The following is a 17,898-nucleotide window of genomic DNA, read 5'->3' as shown; positions in this document are numbered from 1 at the left end:
TTAGGTATTCCTCGATTGCTGTTTTTGACGACAGAAAAGTAACGAAACCCCCACAAACGACTCGAACTCGGAGGGACACGAAGATCTTGCATCGGGCTACCAGAATCAAAATTTTGGCAAAGAGGTACAAACTATGGTACAAAACCCACGTATACCTTAGTCTACCTATAAATAGGTAGCGCGGAGATTTCACATTCTACGCAACAGCTGTGATCAGAGCCCTCAGCCGCTGAGCTGCGGAGGCTCACCGCTCAGGTAGGCTCACCGCACTGCGCAGTAAGTCATTTCATTCTACATCACTACTGCGGTATAAATATACTGACAGTGATAAGATAGGCTTCATGGATCCAATAACAACACAGACACCATCATGAATGTCTTCGCATACTACTAGTACGCTTTGAGGGACACAGCTTCGCACAGCAACACATCTATGGTCTTCATCTTATTCACTTCCTGCGCTCAACCCCACCCAGAAACATCGTTGGCCTGTCTCCTGTGCGATTCTGGCTCAGTGGTCAAGTGACATAACCGACCATGAGCATATCTGTGGCCAAAGCTGCATTCTTAGGTTTGTTTTTTGAGACCTTATTGTACGGTGCGTTGCCCACTGGTAGAAGAGTGATGGTGCTGGATCTCACTATTTCAAATAGGCGTGTTCTTCACTTTGTACTGGTTAACATTGTTCGTCCTCTTTAAGAAAACTGGCATTCAACGGCGACTTCTTATCCCAGTGGCAACCTTACTGCTCTGCGTCGCAACGGCCGTAAGTGAAATCAATCCTCTTGGGGGAATAAGTTTAACACGATCACTTTCAGCATCTAATCATAGATTTTGTTCGAGGGTTAGAGGCATTCGTATTCCAGGTGGATACGATTGGTGCAAATGCCTATTATTCCGACATTGCTTCACCATTGAATCTTGCATTGATATCACTTTACGCCACGCAAACCATTCTTGCTGATGGTGTACTTGTGAGTTTCACCACCCGAGATGTTCGCTCTCCTCTAAGTAGGGTATTAGATCTGGCGAGTTTACGCGCTCAACAACAGAAGCCGCTTCATTGCCATTCCTGGTTGTATCGTGCTGTCAGCCACTGCGGGTGAGTATTCTGATAGGCGTTATTTGACCATCTCATCCCATGTCATTTTTCAGCCCTTGGGTACTATGTTGTTTGGCCCTTCTCTCGAACCAGTCTGCTGTCCAATATCTCCGCTGCTACTTCTGGGTGTATCGCCACTTTCTATACATTGACCATGTTTACCAGCGCCACCTGTACCAGTACGTCTGTTGCACCAGATCTGCAGGCACCTGATGACCAGAACAACGCAGCTTTGATTGCCTGGCGCATCTATCGCAATAGCCGTGTCATACCAGGAGGGCTTGGCACTTTTTTACCCGTCTTCATTGTCATCATTGAGAGCGGCCCTTTATATACCATGTGTGTCCTTGCACTCCTTTCAACATTCTTGATCGGATCCAATGGCCAATACATTATTTTGGGCGTTATCATTCCTACTGTGGTAAGCTGATTTGGCTTGGACATAAACGGCTCATAAGATTTTTCTTCAGGGAATCATATTCTGCCTCATTATCCTGCAAGTGCATTTCAACGTAGGCGGCAGGCCCCCCACCGAGCAACCTGCGCAAATGAGGAGCATTCGCTTTAGAGGGCGAGGTGTCCGAGACGTCGACTCCAGCAGGGAACCGATGACTATGCTCACCATGCAGGAGTCGGAGATCGTTCAATCTGACATAATGGGAAGAAAGAATGGCCAACCGCTCTCGGGGGGTTTCTTTCAATTGTAAATTGGTCATGTTCAATTCTATGCAACCTTTCCGTCTGCGTTCAGCTAGGTCGCCGATCCTGTTTTCGGAGGACGAGACAGACAATGGTCTCACTACATCGAACATTATTGTACCAGGCGCTATACGCCCCATCTTTATACTATATATTCATCATTGGGTCGCTGAAGTTATTTATTGCATTATCGCATTTTAGAACAGACACAAATGATGTCCTTCCATCCTGGACAGGTTGCAGGAGATGACTGACCGACTAAAGAAAGAAGAACATGATTTGGGCCAGACTGATGTGGATGCTTCAACTGAAGCTGTGTTACCTTTGACGGTCCGACTATCTGCAGGATGAATCACTGTCCGTGTAAGTAGTGACAGTGCATGCTCTGTCCATCCATGTAACCTTCCTGAAGTTAGCTGTTGTACCTACATATATGTGTTGATCTATGACATGAATAAAGCGAGGGGAGTCGGAGCCACACTGACAATTACATAGCGCCCAGGGTGCGGCACTCACTCTGGAGCCTTACCAGTGGCCACCGGAATCATCTCTTGCCTGACATATTCTGCTGGGATGGTCCTGAATGCTGCCTAAAATACCAAGAATACCATGGCTACTGAGATATCATAAGCTTGATCAACGTTGATGTAACTCGACCCATCTATCAGCTCAAATATCCGGGTAGTGAATGTTAATCTCTGATGATGGAAGTGCTATGGATGAGTTGATCAGTACTAATGGCGTTTTATTCGAATCGACCAAGTGATCAACACTTTGCTTTGTCAATCGGAAGCAAACTGCTAAACCAGATGAGTCGATAAATACTAATCGTGTCGTGTCCAAATCATCCAAGTGAGTTAACTGACGAGCTTGCACGATTTGAACCCGACCGAGTAAGTATCATCAATACAGAGTAGGAAAATCGCATGGGGACAGGTCATCATCACCGTGAAAGAAAAGTGGCCTCGATTCATTGAAGAGGAGTCGGTACCGTTCCGCAGCGCCCTAATTTCCTGTTCGCGTCGTCGAGAATCAAATTGCAAAGTCGATTCGTGGATTCGGGTAACCGATTTTGAGGTGGGCCTATACAGCTGGTAATTGTTTCAAGGCTTGTAAAGTCTACCCCCCCCATCTCCGAGCGCTGGGAGAGGGAACACCGCTTCACCGCGTCCTACTAGCGCACGTACACTCCCAATCAATATTACACCCTCCTTCGGCACGTACCGACGGCCTCACCCCTGACAACTCTAGCAGTGAATTGGCAGAAGCACGAAGAATTGCATGACACTACAATCAAACCGCAGAATATTCAAACGTGATCACGACATCGAGAAGCCCTGAGAAAGACTGAGCTTAAGCACCACAGGTCGAGCAAGTACAACCACCAGAAGTTGAGGCTTCATCGAGTTCGACCGTTTAGCACTACACAGCAGCAAGGTAAGAAACCACCGATTGAGGCGTACCAGTCTAAAGGCAGGACACGAACCGATAAGAAATTCTGACTTATTATGAGAGCGACTGCAGCAGACGCAGACGGAACGACATGACAACAGGAGGGGAGACCGGATAAGACGGCAGTGTCCAGTCGCAGGAGTCCCGGTAATTTAAGAAGTATGGCTGTTGACGAGAGAAACGACCGTCTATCACGGGCCGTCACGGCATGAAATTTGAATTACAGTTACAGCTGTTTGTTTTGAGAAGATGAAAATCACCGAGCCATGCCAGTACCGCACTATAATAAAGTGTGAACACACCACTATAATCAACGTGACTGATAAGCTGGCTATTGAGAGAGAGATGCCAACAGTTCCTTGTTTCTTGGGATGAACCTGCACTTGAATGGCTTAGGGTGCCTTTGGGTGTGTAAGAATATGTTTCAGGGTCATAGACTGATGAGGTACCGAATTGGACCAACACACTCGAACTCTGCAGGGGGTGTAATCTCTTCCCCTCTTTCATTGAGCAGTTTGGCGATCGTGAACGCAGCAAGGGTACAAGAAATATTGAGGTATAATGATGCTTCGGCAAAATGGACACCTGAAATAGAAGGCACTCGTTCAATTACAATCTGAGTTTCGACCGGGACAGTGTTATCCGAATGATACGCACCAGGGCATGCACGACGCCCGAACCCAAAGACGAATTTGTGCGGGTCCAATTGGGGAGAGGGTCCGAGGAAGCGTTCGGGCCTGAACTCCAATGGGTCGGGGTACGTCTCTTTATCGCGTGACATGGAAAAGATGTTTGCTATGACGATTGCACCCTTAGGAATTCGGTACCCTTTGTAGACGTCTTCCTTCATCGCGCGGTGGTGGAGCCCTGGGTCATTGAGAGTGAGCGGGAACGAAACTACAAAAAAAAAAATATGCCTAACCTCGTGGTGCCACGGGTGCCCAGCGGAGGATTTCTTGGATGAGCGCTGCGATGTACGGAAGCTTTTCTCTATCCTCGAAAGTGGGAAATCTGTCTTGGCCCACGACAGCATCGATCTCTGCCTGCGCATGCGTCTGCACCTCGGGATAGAGCATCATCGCTAGAACAAAAGACTTGGTGGCTGCTACTGTCTGTTCATGCCATTGATTGTTTCACAATGCATATGAGGGAAGGTGCAAAAAAAATCTTACGGTGTCTGCTCCCCCGGCATAGATCCCCTGGCTGCACCACTTGATGATTTCTTCTTGCTCGGCGCCGACCGTGGACCCATCCTCCGGAAGGAGCTGTTCTGAGACGAACGAAGGAGCATAGTTACCACTTTTCTAAGCGGCGATGACAATTATTAGAGCCTCTGATGAAGGAAGTAACAATATTGCGTAGCAAAGCTTACTATTTGCTGTTTCGTCCAGTCAAATGGTATTGTATCAATCCTACTTCGCTTTTGCCCGAGGTCGAAGGCCACGCGTTTAAAACCTGCGCCTGGGAACCATGATGGTACGAAACGTACTCATAGAAGGTTGGCTTGCTTAGCTTTATAATAACTCGGAAAATGAAAGGATGGCCTACAGGATGGTATCACTTCGACCAACCAACGGCCAGGCTGGGACAGTATGGCAGACATGGCAATTTTTTCTTGCACGATGCCAATGAGATAATCGTCATTCTTAGTGACCTTCCAGCCATATGCGAGATTAAGGACAACGGCCGCCGCGTTCCTGCACCTCCGATGAGAAGCGAAGAACACAAACCCAATCACGATTTTTTTTACCTTTTGATGTGCGCAAAAAATTGTTCGGGGTCCTTGTGCAGACCATCAAGCAACACTCGAGATTCTTCGATTTGTAGTGACTGGTAGCTTTGTATATTGCGGGGACTCAGACTTGCTTTGAACATCTTGCGATAAGTCTTGAAATACGGGTGATTGAAAGATATGCTGAACGCGCTCAGCTTGCGCATCGCAAGTTCTGTTTGCATCCATAATTTTGGACGATCGGAATACGTAGTGGCGCGTGAATCGAGCAATTCAGTCGCTGTTTTTAAGGAGCTGAGCACTATGAACTGCTGGCCAGGTACACGGAAGGAGAGGATGGGCCCTATGAGAAGTAGGTTAGCAAGTGTCCCAGAAAGTAGAGAACTGGAGACTATGCACCATAACTTTCCGCCCAAGTGGCGTACATCCGCCAAGGTTCCTGCTTGGGTAGTTGATGCGCATTTCCAGTGAAGAACTTTGGACGTGGCCCAGGTGGTAGTGGCAATCTACTGCATCGACGGCTGTAGAAGTAAACTGCGAATGCAGTGACAAAGAGGACGATTATACCAGACGACATTCAACAGATAACAGGTGGGGTCGACTACCGCCCATTCTGCGGCTCGAGCTCGCTTCTTTTAAATCATTACCCTGAGCATGCGATGACATCACCTTAGCCCCCTTGGCACCTGTGTGTCACCATTATTATTACTGATTAGTAACGTTTGTTACTAACTAGCGGGGGAAGTCTATGCTGCGGTACTTCAGCGAGTTCCGCAGCACTTGGCGGTCACTTAGGTAGGTAGAAAAGTAGATAGCGTACATTATAGGGATTGCAAACATGTCAAGCAATACAAAATAAATTTCACAGTACGGAGAACCAAATTATGTGGAAATTATTGATGTATTACTGTAACGACTGCGCTTAGCCGCACGTACCACGTCCCTTTGATATGTTTGTCTTTCTTTTGACATCTAACTTTACCCCTCGAATATGCGCTTATATTTGATATCTGCCTGTCATTGTGATACTGTTATATTTCTCTTATTTATTCAATATGGGTAACTTAGCTACTCCTTATCTCATTAGATTACTCCCTGTTTATGAGCTCGTTGTTGAGCTCGTTGTGCACAACGATGAGCGGAGCATTGGCGGCAACAGTGGTGGCGCGCTATTACCGAATATAGTGCTTGTGTCAGCTTTCCCGCGTGCTACCCAAGGCTAACAATACTTAATGTTCTAAGTGACCTTGATTTGCTGGTCTGGACCGCTGGACCTCACAAATAATGCTTTTTGGCTTAATATAAGGGTGAGCAGACGTCTTAGGTACCGCTTTACTATATTGGAAAGGTGGGAGTAATAGGTGGGGAAAAGTCCGGTTCGAACCGCGGTTCAGGACCGAACTTTTCCATCACTACCAAGGATGTTTTGTTCGAGATCGAGTGTATAGCAGGTCAGTCTGCGAAATGAGTTGAACGAGAATTCGCCATTGAGTCGTAGATCTGTAGTATCAGTGGTGTGATTCGCGGCTCGCGGACAACGAGGAGTACATATATTGATGCGTAGAAAGGAAGCAGTGGGATCATTATCGTCGGACGTACATGCAACAAAACCACTGCCACAATACATAGTTGCTTCGTATCTTTTTTTTTGAAAACCCAACCCATTTATCAAGTGTTCTCTTGGCCGCGCCTTCCGTAGACAGTGTTCACAGTATTCTAGCTATAAATTGCTCGGTATCCGATGAATGCCTTCAAGCCCGCTATTTCAGATGAAACTGTAAGACTTCGTTCTCCCCTGGGGTATACTCCTGGGGCAGCGGGGTTTTAGAAGCAAGCATCATGAGGTGGACGATATTGGTGGGGTCAAAGTTCTCCAAGTCTGCAAAGCACGATGCAGGGTCGGCCATCCCCTTATCTATGCCCTCGCTAAAGTCGAGAGACACTTTTCCAGGCTTTTTCGGCTCTACCGCAGGTGTGTAGACCGCAGCAACGCAGGTGAGAATCACCACGACCGCCAGAGGCACAAGGAGCAAAAGGGACGTTGACCGTTTGTACTCGTATCCCATTGACTGTACGTGAACTATTCCAGTGTACTGCATCATGGTGGTGTCGCTCATCTGCTGGAGCTCAAGTTGCCAGAACTGGATAATCAAACATGTAGTCGACTGTTGGACGACAAAAGTGGAAACTTGCCGTTCCAAGTAATTCGATAGCCCCTCTCAGGTAGTTTTCCTACTTCGTGTCAGCGATGACAGTTCCTACACTGATGTATGCCAAAACACTTACCAACGTGAAGTTCAATAAAGCACTGTCCGGTATGGCCATCTGAATACCAGCTGCCATGGAATTTCCAGAAATACTCTGCGTATCAAACGTCATCAACCAGATGAGGTCTGAAATTTGGTCTATAAAGACGGCTTGTTGGCCTTCTGGGTCCAACGGCTCAAAATTCGTGGTTTCGTTGATGTTCACGGTAGTCCCATCAAAGTCGACCTTAACGGATGTAATACGAGGAGAAACTTCACAAATCGTGGGTGTGATGAAGGAGTACCAAGGTTCAAAGCCTTGCATAAGAACAACTACTCAAATTCCATGATCAGAGTTTCGACCACATGGTTCCAAATGACGATTACTCACGGAAAGACTGGTTTGTCGCTTTCTCGAAGTCCTGGTATTTGCAGATTGAGCCAATTAAGACACCGTCGCCCAGAGCCGAACCAGTTAGATTAACCATTGCCAGGATATCGATGGTGTCTGCTGGAGAATTGACAACAAATTTCACTTGCGGTGAGTCCACTCACAAGCAACTGAATCGCTTGAACAATTTGTGATCGTCAACCATCTCTGTATAGCATAGTCCACTGTGACGCCCACATTGGGCCCATCGATCGATGTTCCCAATGATGCACTGCTATATAAATCCACAGATGGATACACATCGGTTGCATTGATGAATGACTGCTGTCGACAGTGGACTTCCGCACTAAGGCCTTGTTGGAACGTTGTATAGCTTTGAGTCCATCCTGCATATTCGGATGGGATGCTTAAACTGGCATCTTGCGTCATTGCCGAGTGATTTATGAATACACCCCCTGAGCCTCGTGTCACACAGTAGCCATACGCATACAAGATGATCACCTACCTGTTGAACCATTATACAATGCATCCAGCAAGGGGATGTAGTACGGTGAGCCAAACTCATTCACGACTGCCGCAGTTCCGGCTTGAGTATACTGAGACACCTGCTGAAGACCGTAACCCTGCAGGCCTGCAAGTACAAATGTTGTTTAATTTTATTGTGACTGCTGAGTGAAGAGAGATATCACCTCTTGTTGCGTTCATGTAGGTAACAAGTGGTGAACTCCCGCTAGGATATGGAGCAACATACCCGCCCCAATTAGCTTGAAGTGGTGCGGCGGCAGCGGAGTAGTTCATTTGTGTACCCGTGAAATAAAACTCGAGATCCACAGACGTCGGGGTCAAAAAACTAACCCAACTACCAGGATTGCAGATTAGTAATGAGAAGTATACGAAAACCTATCATGAATTACCTTGACGTGAGCGGTCCACATAACATAGCGTACATCAATGTATAGTTCAGCCAGGTCCAGTACTGCCTGTCGCCGAGTGCGATATCCTTTCTTCCATCGCGCATGCATGTGTAAGTTAGCTACGACGTGCGTAGCTAGAGGCGATGCGAGTGCGAAGGGGGTAGATAGACCGCTGAAGGAATGATAATGATTAGTGTTAGCTTCAAATGACGGATGACGGATGCGAGAGATATCGTGAATCGGTAAACGAGAGTGACCGCGTTATAGCGATGATAAGAGAAGGTAATGAGACGGGTTCTTCGGGGCGTTCTTCTGGGGGATCTACTGTTCTATTCTGCTGCTTATTAGGAATGTACATGGGCTACTTATACTGTAGGATGAGGAAGGGTCGTCCTAGAATAGTTAAAGGCAAGGGCTCGGTGTACGGTCGGTGAAAGCGGTAGCTGAAGGGAGTGGCGTTTGTATTTGATAGTGTAGCGAGAGAATGATATAAGAGTTGTTGACAAGGTGAAGACGGCGGTATTACGAATGGAGGAACAGTAACGACAGGAAGGGTTTAGCGAGCGATAGGAATTGAAAGGATAGGTACTAATAAAAGGGGTCGGGTATCGTGCTTGACAAACGGTCCAGGCGTTGACGTGGTGGTTGCGGTGAGAGGAGTATCGGCATGTTCCGGCGATAAACGTTTGGTAATTCTTACACCTCCCTCCAAGTACGAATATCAACCGTCCTCGGTTGATCCATAGGACCAACTAAGCATCAAACGACTCGGGAAGGCCTGCGATCGCGTCCGTGTCAATGAATTGTGTGACTTCGAGCGTGACTGGAGAGCGCGCGTGATAAGGAATGATGCGGAATGCGGTGAACTTAAGTTTGGACACTGATCCGTCAACTTCGGCGAGGTAGTAGGCTCCGTTTGAGGTACGCGCGACAACGACCATGGGACCGAAATAACGAGGCTTGCACTTGGCGTTTGAGGACGGTTCGATTTTCTTGTTGAGTACCAAGACGAGGTCGCCGGGTTTGAATGTCCGGTCTGCGATGGTGTTTGCGAAACGGCGCTTGAAGTCTTTGACAGACGCGTAGCGGCTTGCGAGAATGCGCTCGTGGATACATGCAAGGTCGTCGTCGCGTTTAGCGAGCTGGCGGGCACGTAGGGAGATGAGCTCGTCTGTGGTAAGGATAGAACCGAAGTCCGGCAGAAGAAAGGTTGCTTCGATGATATCGAGCGGAAGGAGGGGTTCGACGCCGTGTGCCATGTAAAACGGTGTGTGTCCCGTTGATTTACGAGTCGTGACGCGGTCGGCCCAAAAGACGTGCGGGGCTAAAACTGGCCATTGTGTGATGTCGCCGTTACATGCTTTGATGAGCGAGTCGCGAATTGTGCGGTGCGAACGTTCGACGATACCATTGGCTTTTGAGTTGTAGGCCGAAATGCGAATGTGATGGATGTGGTATGTAGACGCGAGCCAGTCTAGCGCGGCAACGAACGGCGTGCCATTGTCCGTGACAATTTCCTCCACTCCGCCCCAACGACACAGCAATTCTTCAAAAATAAATGCACCGAGTGTGCGACCAGTCTCTTTTCGTAGCATGCGCCACTCAGGCCATGCGGTGAGCGAACAGCGAGCTTGAACAATGTATGAAAATCCATGAGATGTCGGCATATACATGGAGTCGGTGTAAGCTTTTCGAAAGAGTGGCGCGGGAACAGCGACTGTTGGCGGAAGAATGACTTTTTCAACAGAGCGAAGCTGACATTGATGACATGTTTTGAGGTACCATGCGAGGTCACGATCGAGGGATGGCCACCAAAAACGGTCAGCAATGGTGCGTCGTGTGGAATAAATTCCCTTATGCCCAAGATTGTCGTGGGTTTCCTGGAGAATTCGAGCACGATCGAGCTGAAAAATAACAAGCTGATGACGACCTGTGGGATTACGACGCCAAAGTCGTTTATTATGAACAAAAAATTGTGCCGCTCGCTTAAGGAAGCGAGTGCGGTCAGAGCGCTGCATACCCGAAGGCAGTGCGAGCGTCTCAAGATAGCACTGGATGACCCGAAGATCATTGTCATGCTTCTGCGAAGCCTCATCACTTGGGATCGTGATTGCTAGGTCAGTACTCAGACTGGTTTCCATAGATGCAAAAACCTGTGTCTTCGTCATCATTCCCTGTCGTCCGTTGTGCGAGTCTATTGCAGCCCATAAACCACATCCGAGAACTTCATCTATCCAATCCTCTACATCCTGCGAGTCTTCTTCGTCGTCTTCATCGTCTTCTGGTGCGCGGCGACGCCGTGATAAGCCATCAGGGCCAATGTGCCTGGATCCCGGAATGTGTTTGAGTGTGAAGTCGAAGAGTAAAATTCCCGCGATCCACCGGTTGATGGCAGCATTCGGCTGAATATCTGGGTTGTTCAGCATGCCCTTAATATACTTCGCGTCCACTTCTACTGTGAGATTCTTGACACCTATTGTCCAAACTTTCGTTGCCTTGAGCGCGCGAAAAAGACCGTAGAGTTCGATCTTGGCCTGTGAGTAACGAGATTCACGTTCGTTCCAGGTAATGGAGCCGAAACGAGAGGGCCGTCGCTGCAAGTTGTCATCTAACTGAAGTAGAATCCATCCACAGGCAATATATGATGAGTCGACGGCAAGAATGACTGGATTAGAGGATTTGTAGTCAATAGGGCAAATAGCGGGGGATTGAATTACAGCTTGTTTGAGGGTGTCCATGGCTGTTTGTGCGCATTCGTCCCAAATGAAAGGTACAGCATTGCGGGTGAGATTGGTAAGTGGTCGTGCAATGAGGGCATAATCCTTGATCCAGTTGCGAATAGTGCCTGCTATGCCGAGAAATCCTCGGACTTCGGTGCGTGAAGTGCAGGGTGACCATTTCTTGATTTTCGCAACTTTAGACTCATCAGGGATACGTCCCTTATAAGTGCACCGCTGACCAACTACTATTACCTCCGGTACGCAAATAAAAAGCTTCTTAGCTGATACCGTGGCTCCAGCATGCTTGAGTCGGTGTAGAACTCGGTTGACATCTAAGCAGTGCTCCCAGACGAAGCATCGAATACCGGGATTTTCGGGGATTGTTTCGAACATGCTATCCAAGAGCTCGTACCGTGTGCTTGGTCCAAGAACGTTGACGTCATCTTGAAAATTTGGTGCGATCTCGATCTCGTGCTGCAAAATGAAAGCAACATCATTCTGGAAGACGGCAGGTGAATCTGTCCAACCCATGGGTAGAGCAGTGAGACGAAAGGTGCCGAGAGGTGTTTGGAAGGTTGTAAGATCACGTGATTCTTCGGCAAGTGCACGATGATCGAAACCGACAAATAAATCCATCATCGTATAAATAGATCGTCCAGCTGACTGCTCTGCAAATAGCTCAACATACGGAAGAGTAGCAGCGTCTTTGACAGTGACTGCGTTAAGGGGCTGGAGGTTGTGGACAATGCGAATGGAGCCATTTTTCTTTGCAACACAGAACCAGCTAGATTGATAGGAGCTGTTCGATGGTTCATAAATCCCTGACGCGATTTTTGACTTAATGAGGGAAATGACCTCATCGCGGATTCCCGGTGGGATGGGTGGCTGACGATGTACCCATGGAGTGTGCTCTATGGTCGGAATGATAACCGGTGGGAAATAGTCATCCCGAAATCGGCCTTTCTCCGTCTCGTCCCATGCTAGTGCTAACTCGTTGAGAGATAAGACATGTGCAGCTAACTTTTGCTCGTCGGGCCATAGAAAGCTGTTCTTGAATATTCCAAGGTCGTTCATGCGTTCCTCGGTGAGACGGGTGCCTGGAATAAAGTCTGAGGGAGTCGGAGAGACCGTGGGAAGGGATAGGAGTGGGTCTTCGGGAAGACGACGGATAATACGAGCATGGGCTGGCATGGTAGTTGCGACTGGCTTGATTCGATTAGCAACCTTCTTATATGCGAAAACGTGTCGGAGTGGATCATAGTCGAATGCATCTTGCAACAGGTGCTCCGAGAGAGAGGTGGCAGTGAGACGTGAGACAGCGATGGGTGATGATGAAGGAGTTGAGGCTGTAGCATGGAAGGTGGATGTTGCGAGCATGAACGAGCCTGGACGGGGTGGGAGACGAGGTGATGTAGCGCAGGTCCGAACACGTGTGATGTCAGTGGGGTCGTGGATAGTTACATAGACCATTTCTGCTGTTTCGGACTTTGATAACTTTACGAGTCGCTGCCAAGGACATCCTAGAAGCAAGCGATAAGGTGCGTCCGCAATAACAGTAGGCATGTGCCCAGGTTTTAATGCCATCTACATTGATCTCGAGCATTTCAATACAACCAGCCATATCCTGCGAACTGCCGTTAGCCGTCTGCATACGCATACGAATGTCTTTATTGATTGGGGCTCAAATCTTCTTCCAGACATCTTCGTGAATGACGACAAGCTCTGACCCTTCATCTAATAATCCCATCTCCGTGTGAATGCTGTTTAGCATGACCATGAGCTCGCAAAGGGGGGTAGCATGTTCGACTAGGGGTGGCGGTGCGGAAACGACAGCCGAGAGTGCGTTTGTGGATACTGCTGATGGTGTAGTGATCCGATGGGTGTGGCAGTGTTCTACAGCTTCGCGGCGAAGGTCTGGGCTGATTGCGAGAAGGTCAGAGATTGTGACATTGGGGACAGCCATGCTGAGCATGTTCTGATAGATATGAGATGCTGCGTCTGGGGTAGCTGCCTTGGATTCATAGGTGAAAGCTGGAGCCTTCTTAGCATAGGCATTGGAGGGCGGAGGTTCGGCGGAACAACTCTGGCTTTGTGCACGGGGTAACTTGGTGACATCAGACTTGATGGATGGTTCTGGGGTTGATCCGATTTTATCCAATGCTGCAGACTTGGCCTTGGAACGTGTGATAGCTAGTGTTTCAACTCTGGATTCTTCGTCTTCGATCGTCGTGACCGTAGCATGGTTCTCGGCTATCCGCGTGCATTGAAGAAAGTAAGACTCTGAAATGAATGTGCTGGAGGGAATGGAAGGTGTGGATGGCATGTGAGGAGGTGCTTCGCGTTCGAAGGGCTTGTGATTCACTGGAGCAGGTGGAGCTGGAGTCGTGCTTACACTGTACTTATTGATAAGTTGTTGCATCGTCTCATTGCGTCGTCGATAGATGCGTGAGCCATCTGGGTATGCATAGAAATGGTTCTCGCGAATAACACGTCCTGTGCGAATATACTCTGCTGCCGTAGGGCAATTATGAATCAGATGCTGTTGTCCACAGAAATAGCAGAAGAAGTCGTCGTTGAATGATCGGGATGGTGCTGCGTGTGTTGGCGTGACTGCGGGAACATTGTTTGAGATTTGACGAGTGCATGGAGGGGCCCAAGCTTGAGCAGCTGCAGGAGCGAGACAAACAAGACGGGTGTAACATGACGAATAATTGATGTCTGCGATGTCAAGTCCATGCATCTGCCGTGCGAGAGAGTCAACTTCATCTAGCGTAGACTTTTGCATACTGGGAATGGGGGGTTCTGGGCTTCTAAAACGGACATTCCTAGTCTGCCCTTCGCGCAGAACGTCTCGGAGTTCATCTTCATCGTCCGAATCGTAACTTGCCCGATTACGTGTGTGAGAGTTGATTGTTGCGCTAGTCGGAGTACAATGATCTCGAATGGATTTAATGCGGAGAGTGATGGGATCATTGAATTCGGCATCGAAGGCTTCGTCCGAGAACACATGACGACCAGCTGCTAGAACCTTCTCAAAATCAGCTGGCTCGTTGCGGTCGAAGTTAGGATCCTTAAGTTCCAGACGCTGGAGGATCTGCCGATGAGCACGGACAGATAGTCCTTGCCAGAAGTACTTATTGCGGTCCTGTACTGATATTTTGTTGTTTGTGACGAGCCAGACGGCAATCGCACGAAACTGACGGTAGTACTGAATGAGCTTGGTCTCCGTACAAATGTCATTATCCACTTGATTGACGACAATCCGTTCGAGATCACGAACGGTGTAGCGCTGCCCCTTGCTCGCACCAGGGTACTGATCTAAGATATTCTGCTTGAAAACGGGATAGTCGCGACTCTCGTAGCCAGTGAGCGTGATCCAGAAACGCTTCATCGGGAGATCGACGTATCGTACTAGACACTTGCACTTGTCAGCATTTGTTAAGCCGTAAGTAGTTGTGAGATCTTCAAACAGCTCAAAGAACTCTGAGAGTTCGGACGTCTCACCATTGAACAACGGCGCTTTGCTTGAGTTGGGACCAGGCATGGCGCCTATGCCTTGAAGCGCATGCGACATCACGGCGGTTGGCTGGGGTGCGGCTGGTAGTGTAGCATTGGTGAAGATGGCGGGTCTTAGTTGAAAGGAGGGTTGAGGGTGCGGCTGTGGCTGTGGAAGGCTGAAGAGTGGTAACGAGGGTGTCTTTGTTTGTGAGACAGTAGTGGTGATGGACATTGGGGAGCTGGGTTTGCTGACGATGGGCACGAATGGGTTATCTTCGTCGCTGGATTCCTGATTATCGAGTCGGGGACGGATTGGGGTAGGTATCGTACTGCTGGCGGCGACTGGATTTGACGGTGTTATTGGGATATATGGTAGTGGATGGGAAACGGATGGGGCGGTGAGGGAGCGGCTCTTGTTTCTGGTGACAGCCAGCGTGGGCAAGTCTTCTGCTAGAGACTTCTGCGGGAGTCCTCCGTATTGAAGCGGAATGGTGATAGTTGGGAGTGAGGTGATGATGGTATGGAGTTGGACAGAGATCTAATCACCCCCTCGCGGTGGGCTCCAATGTGTAAGTTAGCTATGACATGCGTAGCTAGAGGCGATGCGAGTGCGAAGGGGGTAGATAGACCGCTGAAGGAATGATAATGATTAGTGTTAGCTTCAAATGACGGATGACGGATGCGAGAGATATCGTGAATCAGTAAACGAGAGTGACCGCGTTATAGCGATGATAAGAGAAGGTAATGAGACGGGTTCTTCGGGGTGTTCTTCTGGGGGATCTACTGTTCTATTCTGCTGCTTATTAGGAATGTACATGGGCTACTTATACTGTAGGATGAGGAAGGGTCGTCCTAGAATAGTTAAAGGCAAGGGCTCGGTGTACGGTCGGTGAAAGCGGTAGCTGAAGGGAGTGGCGTTTGTATTTGATAGTGTAGCGAGAGAATGATATAAGAGTTGTTGACAAGGTGAAGACGGCGGTATTACGAATGGAGGAACAGTAACGACAGGAAGGGTTTAGCGAGCGATAGGAATTGAAAGGATAGGTACTAATAAAAGGGGTTGGGTATCGTGCTTGACAAACGGTCCAGGCATTGACGTGGTGGTTGCGGTGAGAGGAGTATCGGCATGTTCCGGCGATAAACGTTTGGTAATTCTTACAGTATCCGTCATCGATGAATTTCATCATCGTAGATGCTACGATGAAACGTCTGCCCACTCGACTGGTCAGCTGCAGAAGTTGCTTTGTCGATGGGGACGGGGATTCGGGTCGCCGCCATCGCAGCTGCTGGAAGGAATAATGGAAGAACATATAGATATCGTTGTCAACGTCTGCGCCGACCAATGAGATGATGACCACGATGCCCTCCCCAGAAGTTTTCACTGGTATTTCGCACACCAGTGAGCGCATCTCATCTGTCTCAAAGGCTTTACAGATATGCAATTCCGAACGACTTGTGAGCAGAATGTGGGTCACGGGCAGATCAGGGTCACGAAGTGCCCGTGCAAGCAAAAGGATGAGATCGGCAAGCTCAGGTTCGGATGTGCATTCATCAAGGGCATCGACGACAAACGACAAAGGCGGACACCCGCGCAGCCTAAACTGAAGTCCGTGGAGAGGTCGAAGAAACAGGGCCTCCATCTGATCGTCTAGAGACTTGTCGGGGTCTAGAAGGGCAGGATTCTCGAGGATAGTGTTGTTCACGTGAGTCTTGACGCTGGGGAAATTGATGGCCAGCTGGTAGGCAAGCGTCACAAAGAAGTAACCAACCGTGCGGCGTTTCGTGTACTTGCGTGAGAAAAAGAATGTTCCCGCAAGCCGCTTCTCGACATTCGTCTCCTCTGTCACTTTCAGACCTCTCATCCTTTCAGCTACAGTAAACGCAACAGCAGATTTTCCGGTGCCTGCCATGCCATGCAGCCAAATGATTTGACTCTTCTCCCGGTTGTCTAATGATGTGTAGATGTGGTTAAGAAGGTCCACTCGAGTCCCTTCCAAACATTTCGGATGAGGTTGGCGTTCACGGGAGTCATATTCGGCACCCCTGACAGCGACCTGGGATAGCTTCTCCCAAGTTTCTTCAGACGACCGAGGAACTGTTAATGAGGTCAGAGAGCGAGACAGGAGATGAGAGATGGAAATACCGACATTGATCCCGGTCACTCATTGGTAGAGGTAAGTATGAGATGGAACAGGATAACTTGGGCAGTACTGCCACTGATAGCATTGTCAGAGATCACAAGAGCGTCATTTATCTCAAGGAGTAACATACGGAGTCCGGGGACACATTAATCGAAGGATCAGAGTCCAGGGTAATTTTGAGCCCTTTTTAGTAGGTCAAGGTGGGTTCACTGAGTTGTGCAAAAGCTTAAGTTGTGAAGATATTATGTTTGTGTGACACTGGTGTTGAGCTGGGTAGGGAAACGATCAAGCTGTGCCAAGTGATGGAGACTGTTATGGTGGAGTAGGCGCTCGTGAGTTGCTCAGTACTATTATTGAACACCAGTGACCTTATAAGTAGTCTCCCGTAGTCATACCTTCATCACCAAAATTACCGAATCCAGACATCACATGACATGTTGACATTTCTGACGCCGCCAATTATATATACCTGTCATATTCGACATTTGAAATAACGTCACGATATGATGACGTCGAACATACTGTCTGTCAGACACAGGTCATCTAGTAGAGTAGCTGTCAGCCAGATATCAGATACATCCAATGTATTATATAGAGTAATACTAGTGATATATGATGAAACTGGGTGGAACCCAAGTAAAGTACCTAAAGGACACCATAGCCTCCCTCAACAAGTATGTCATCATCGAGTTCCTCACCAAACTCAGCCATAATCTCATCCTCCTCATCATCCCTCAAGATATCATATTCCTTCAATTATTCCCATTTTATCAACTAACAACATCCAGAACGCAGTCTCGTTGGACGGCACCTACTGCTTCAACTTGAATATAGACACTCCGGGCAGTGGGCACCAAGGTACCTTTATCATTTTGCTCGATGCTTATCTTGGATCGAGAAGCACCCGAAACTTGAATCTAATATCGCCAAACAAGGACAAGCACGTCAATATCAATATCGCGCATCGCATATTTTACATCTTATCTTTCACTTCCACCACCAT

The 17,898-nt window shown here is 48.3% G+C and overlaps 3 protein-coding genes across 3 annotated transcripts; 1 reads left to right on the top strand and 2 right to left on the bottom strand.

Moving 5' to 3' along the window:
- Positions 1-370: 370 nt before the first annotated feature.
- Positions 371-1,928, top strand: EDB91DRAFT_448661 (uncharacterized protein). The gene is made up of 7 exons (XM_041327303.1): positions 371-598; positions 654-766; positions 819-974; positions 1,024-1,102; positions 1,156-1,281; positions 1,333-1,523; positions 1,573-1,928. Exons 1-7 carry the CDS (start codon positions 538-540, stop codon positions 1,807-1,809), a joined length of 963 nt encoding a protein of 320 aa, XP_041176487.1. The 5' UTR covers positions 371-537; the 3' UTR covers positions 1,810-1,928.
- Positions 1,929-3,290: 1,362 nt separating this feature from the next.
- EDB91DRAFT_448609 (cytochrome P450) lies at positions 3,291-5,733 on the bottom strand. Its single transcript, XM_041327302.1, has 9 exons — positions 5,385-5,733; positions 5,004-5,328; positions 4,802-4,950; positions 4,626-4,741; positions 4,426-4,557; positions 4,176-4,365; positions 3,911-4,120; positions 3,703-3,853; positions 3,291-3,654 (listed from the first exon to the last, which is right to left on the bottom strand). Exons 1-9 carry the CDS (start codon positions 5,560-5,562, stop codon positions 3,585-3,587), a joined length of 1,521 nt encoding a protein of 506 aa, XP_041176486.1. The 5' UTR covers positions 5,563-5,733; the 3' UTR covers positions 3,291-3,584.
- Positions 5,734-6,745: 1,012 nt separating this feature from the next.
- On the bottom strand, positions 6,746-8,640 carry EDB91DRAFT_1347587 (uncharacterized protein; the record flags this gene model as incomplete). The annotated part of the gene is made up of 8 exons (XM_041325933.1): positions 6,746-7,126; positions 7,179-7,217; positions 7,272-7,564; positions 7,623-7,739; positions 7,787-8,077; positions 8,128-8,253; positions 8,312-8,481; positions 8,537-8,640. The coding sequence occupies 8 exons, from the start codon at positions 8,638-8,640 to the stop codon at positions 6,746-6,748; spliced, it is 1,521 nt and encodes a 506-aa protein (XP_041176485.1).
- Between the last annotated feature and the right edge of the window lie 9,258 nt (positions 8,641-17,898).

This window comes from Suillus paluster (genome assembly GCF_016628075.1).
Source record: "Suillus paluster strain FC165 chromosome Unknown EDB91scaffold_31, whole genome shotgun sequence".
Lineage (NCBI taxonomy): Eukaryota > Fungi > Basidiomycota > Agaricomycetes > Boletales > Suillaceae > Suillus > Suillus paluster.
The sequence above is the reverse complement of the archived record's forward strand: the minus strand, read 5'-3'. Positions and strand labels throughout refer to the sequence as shown.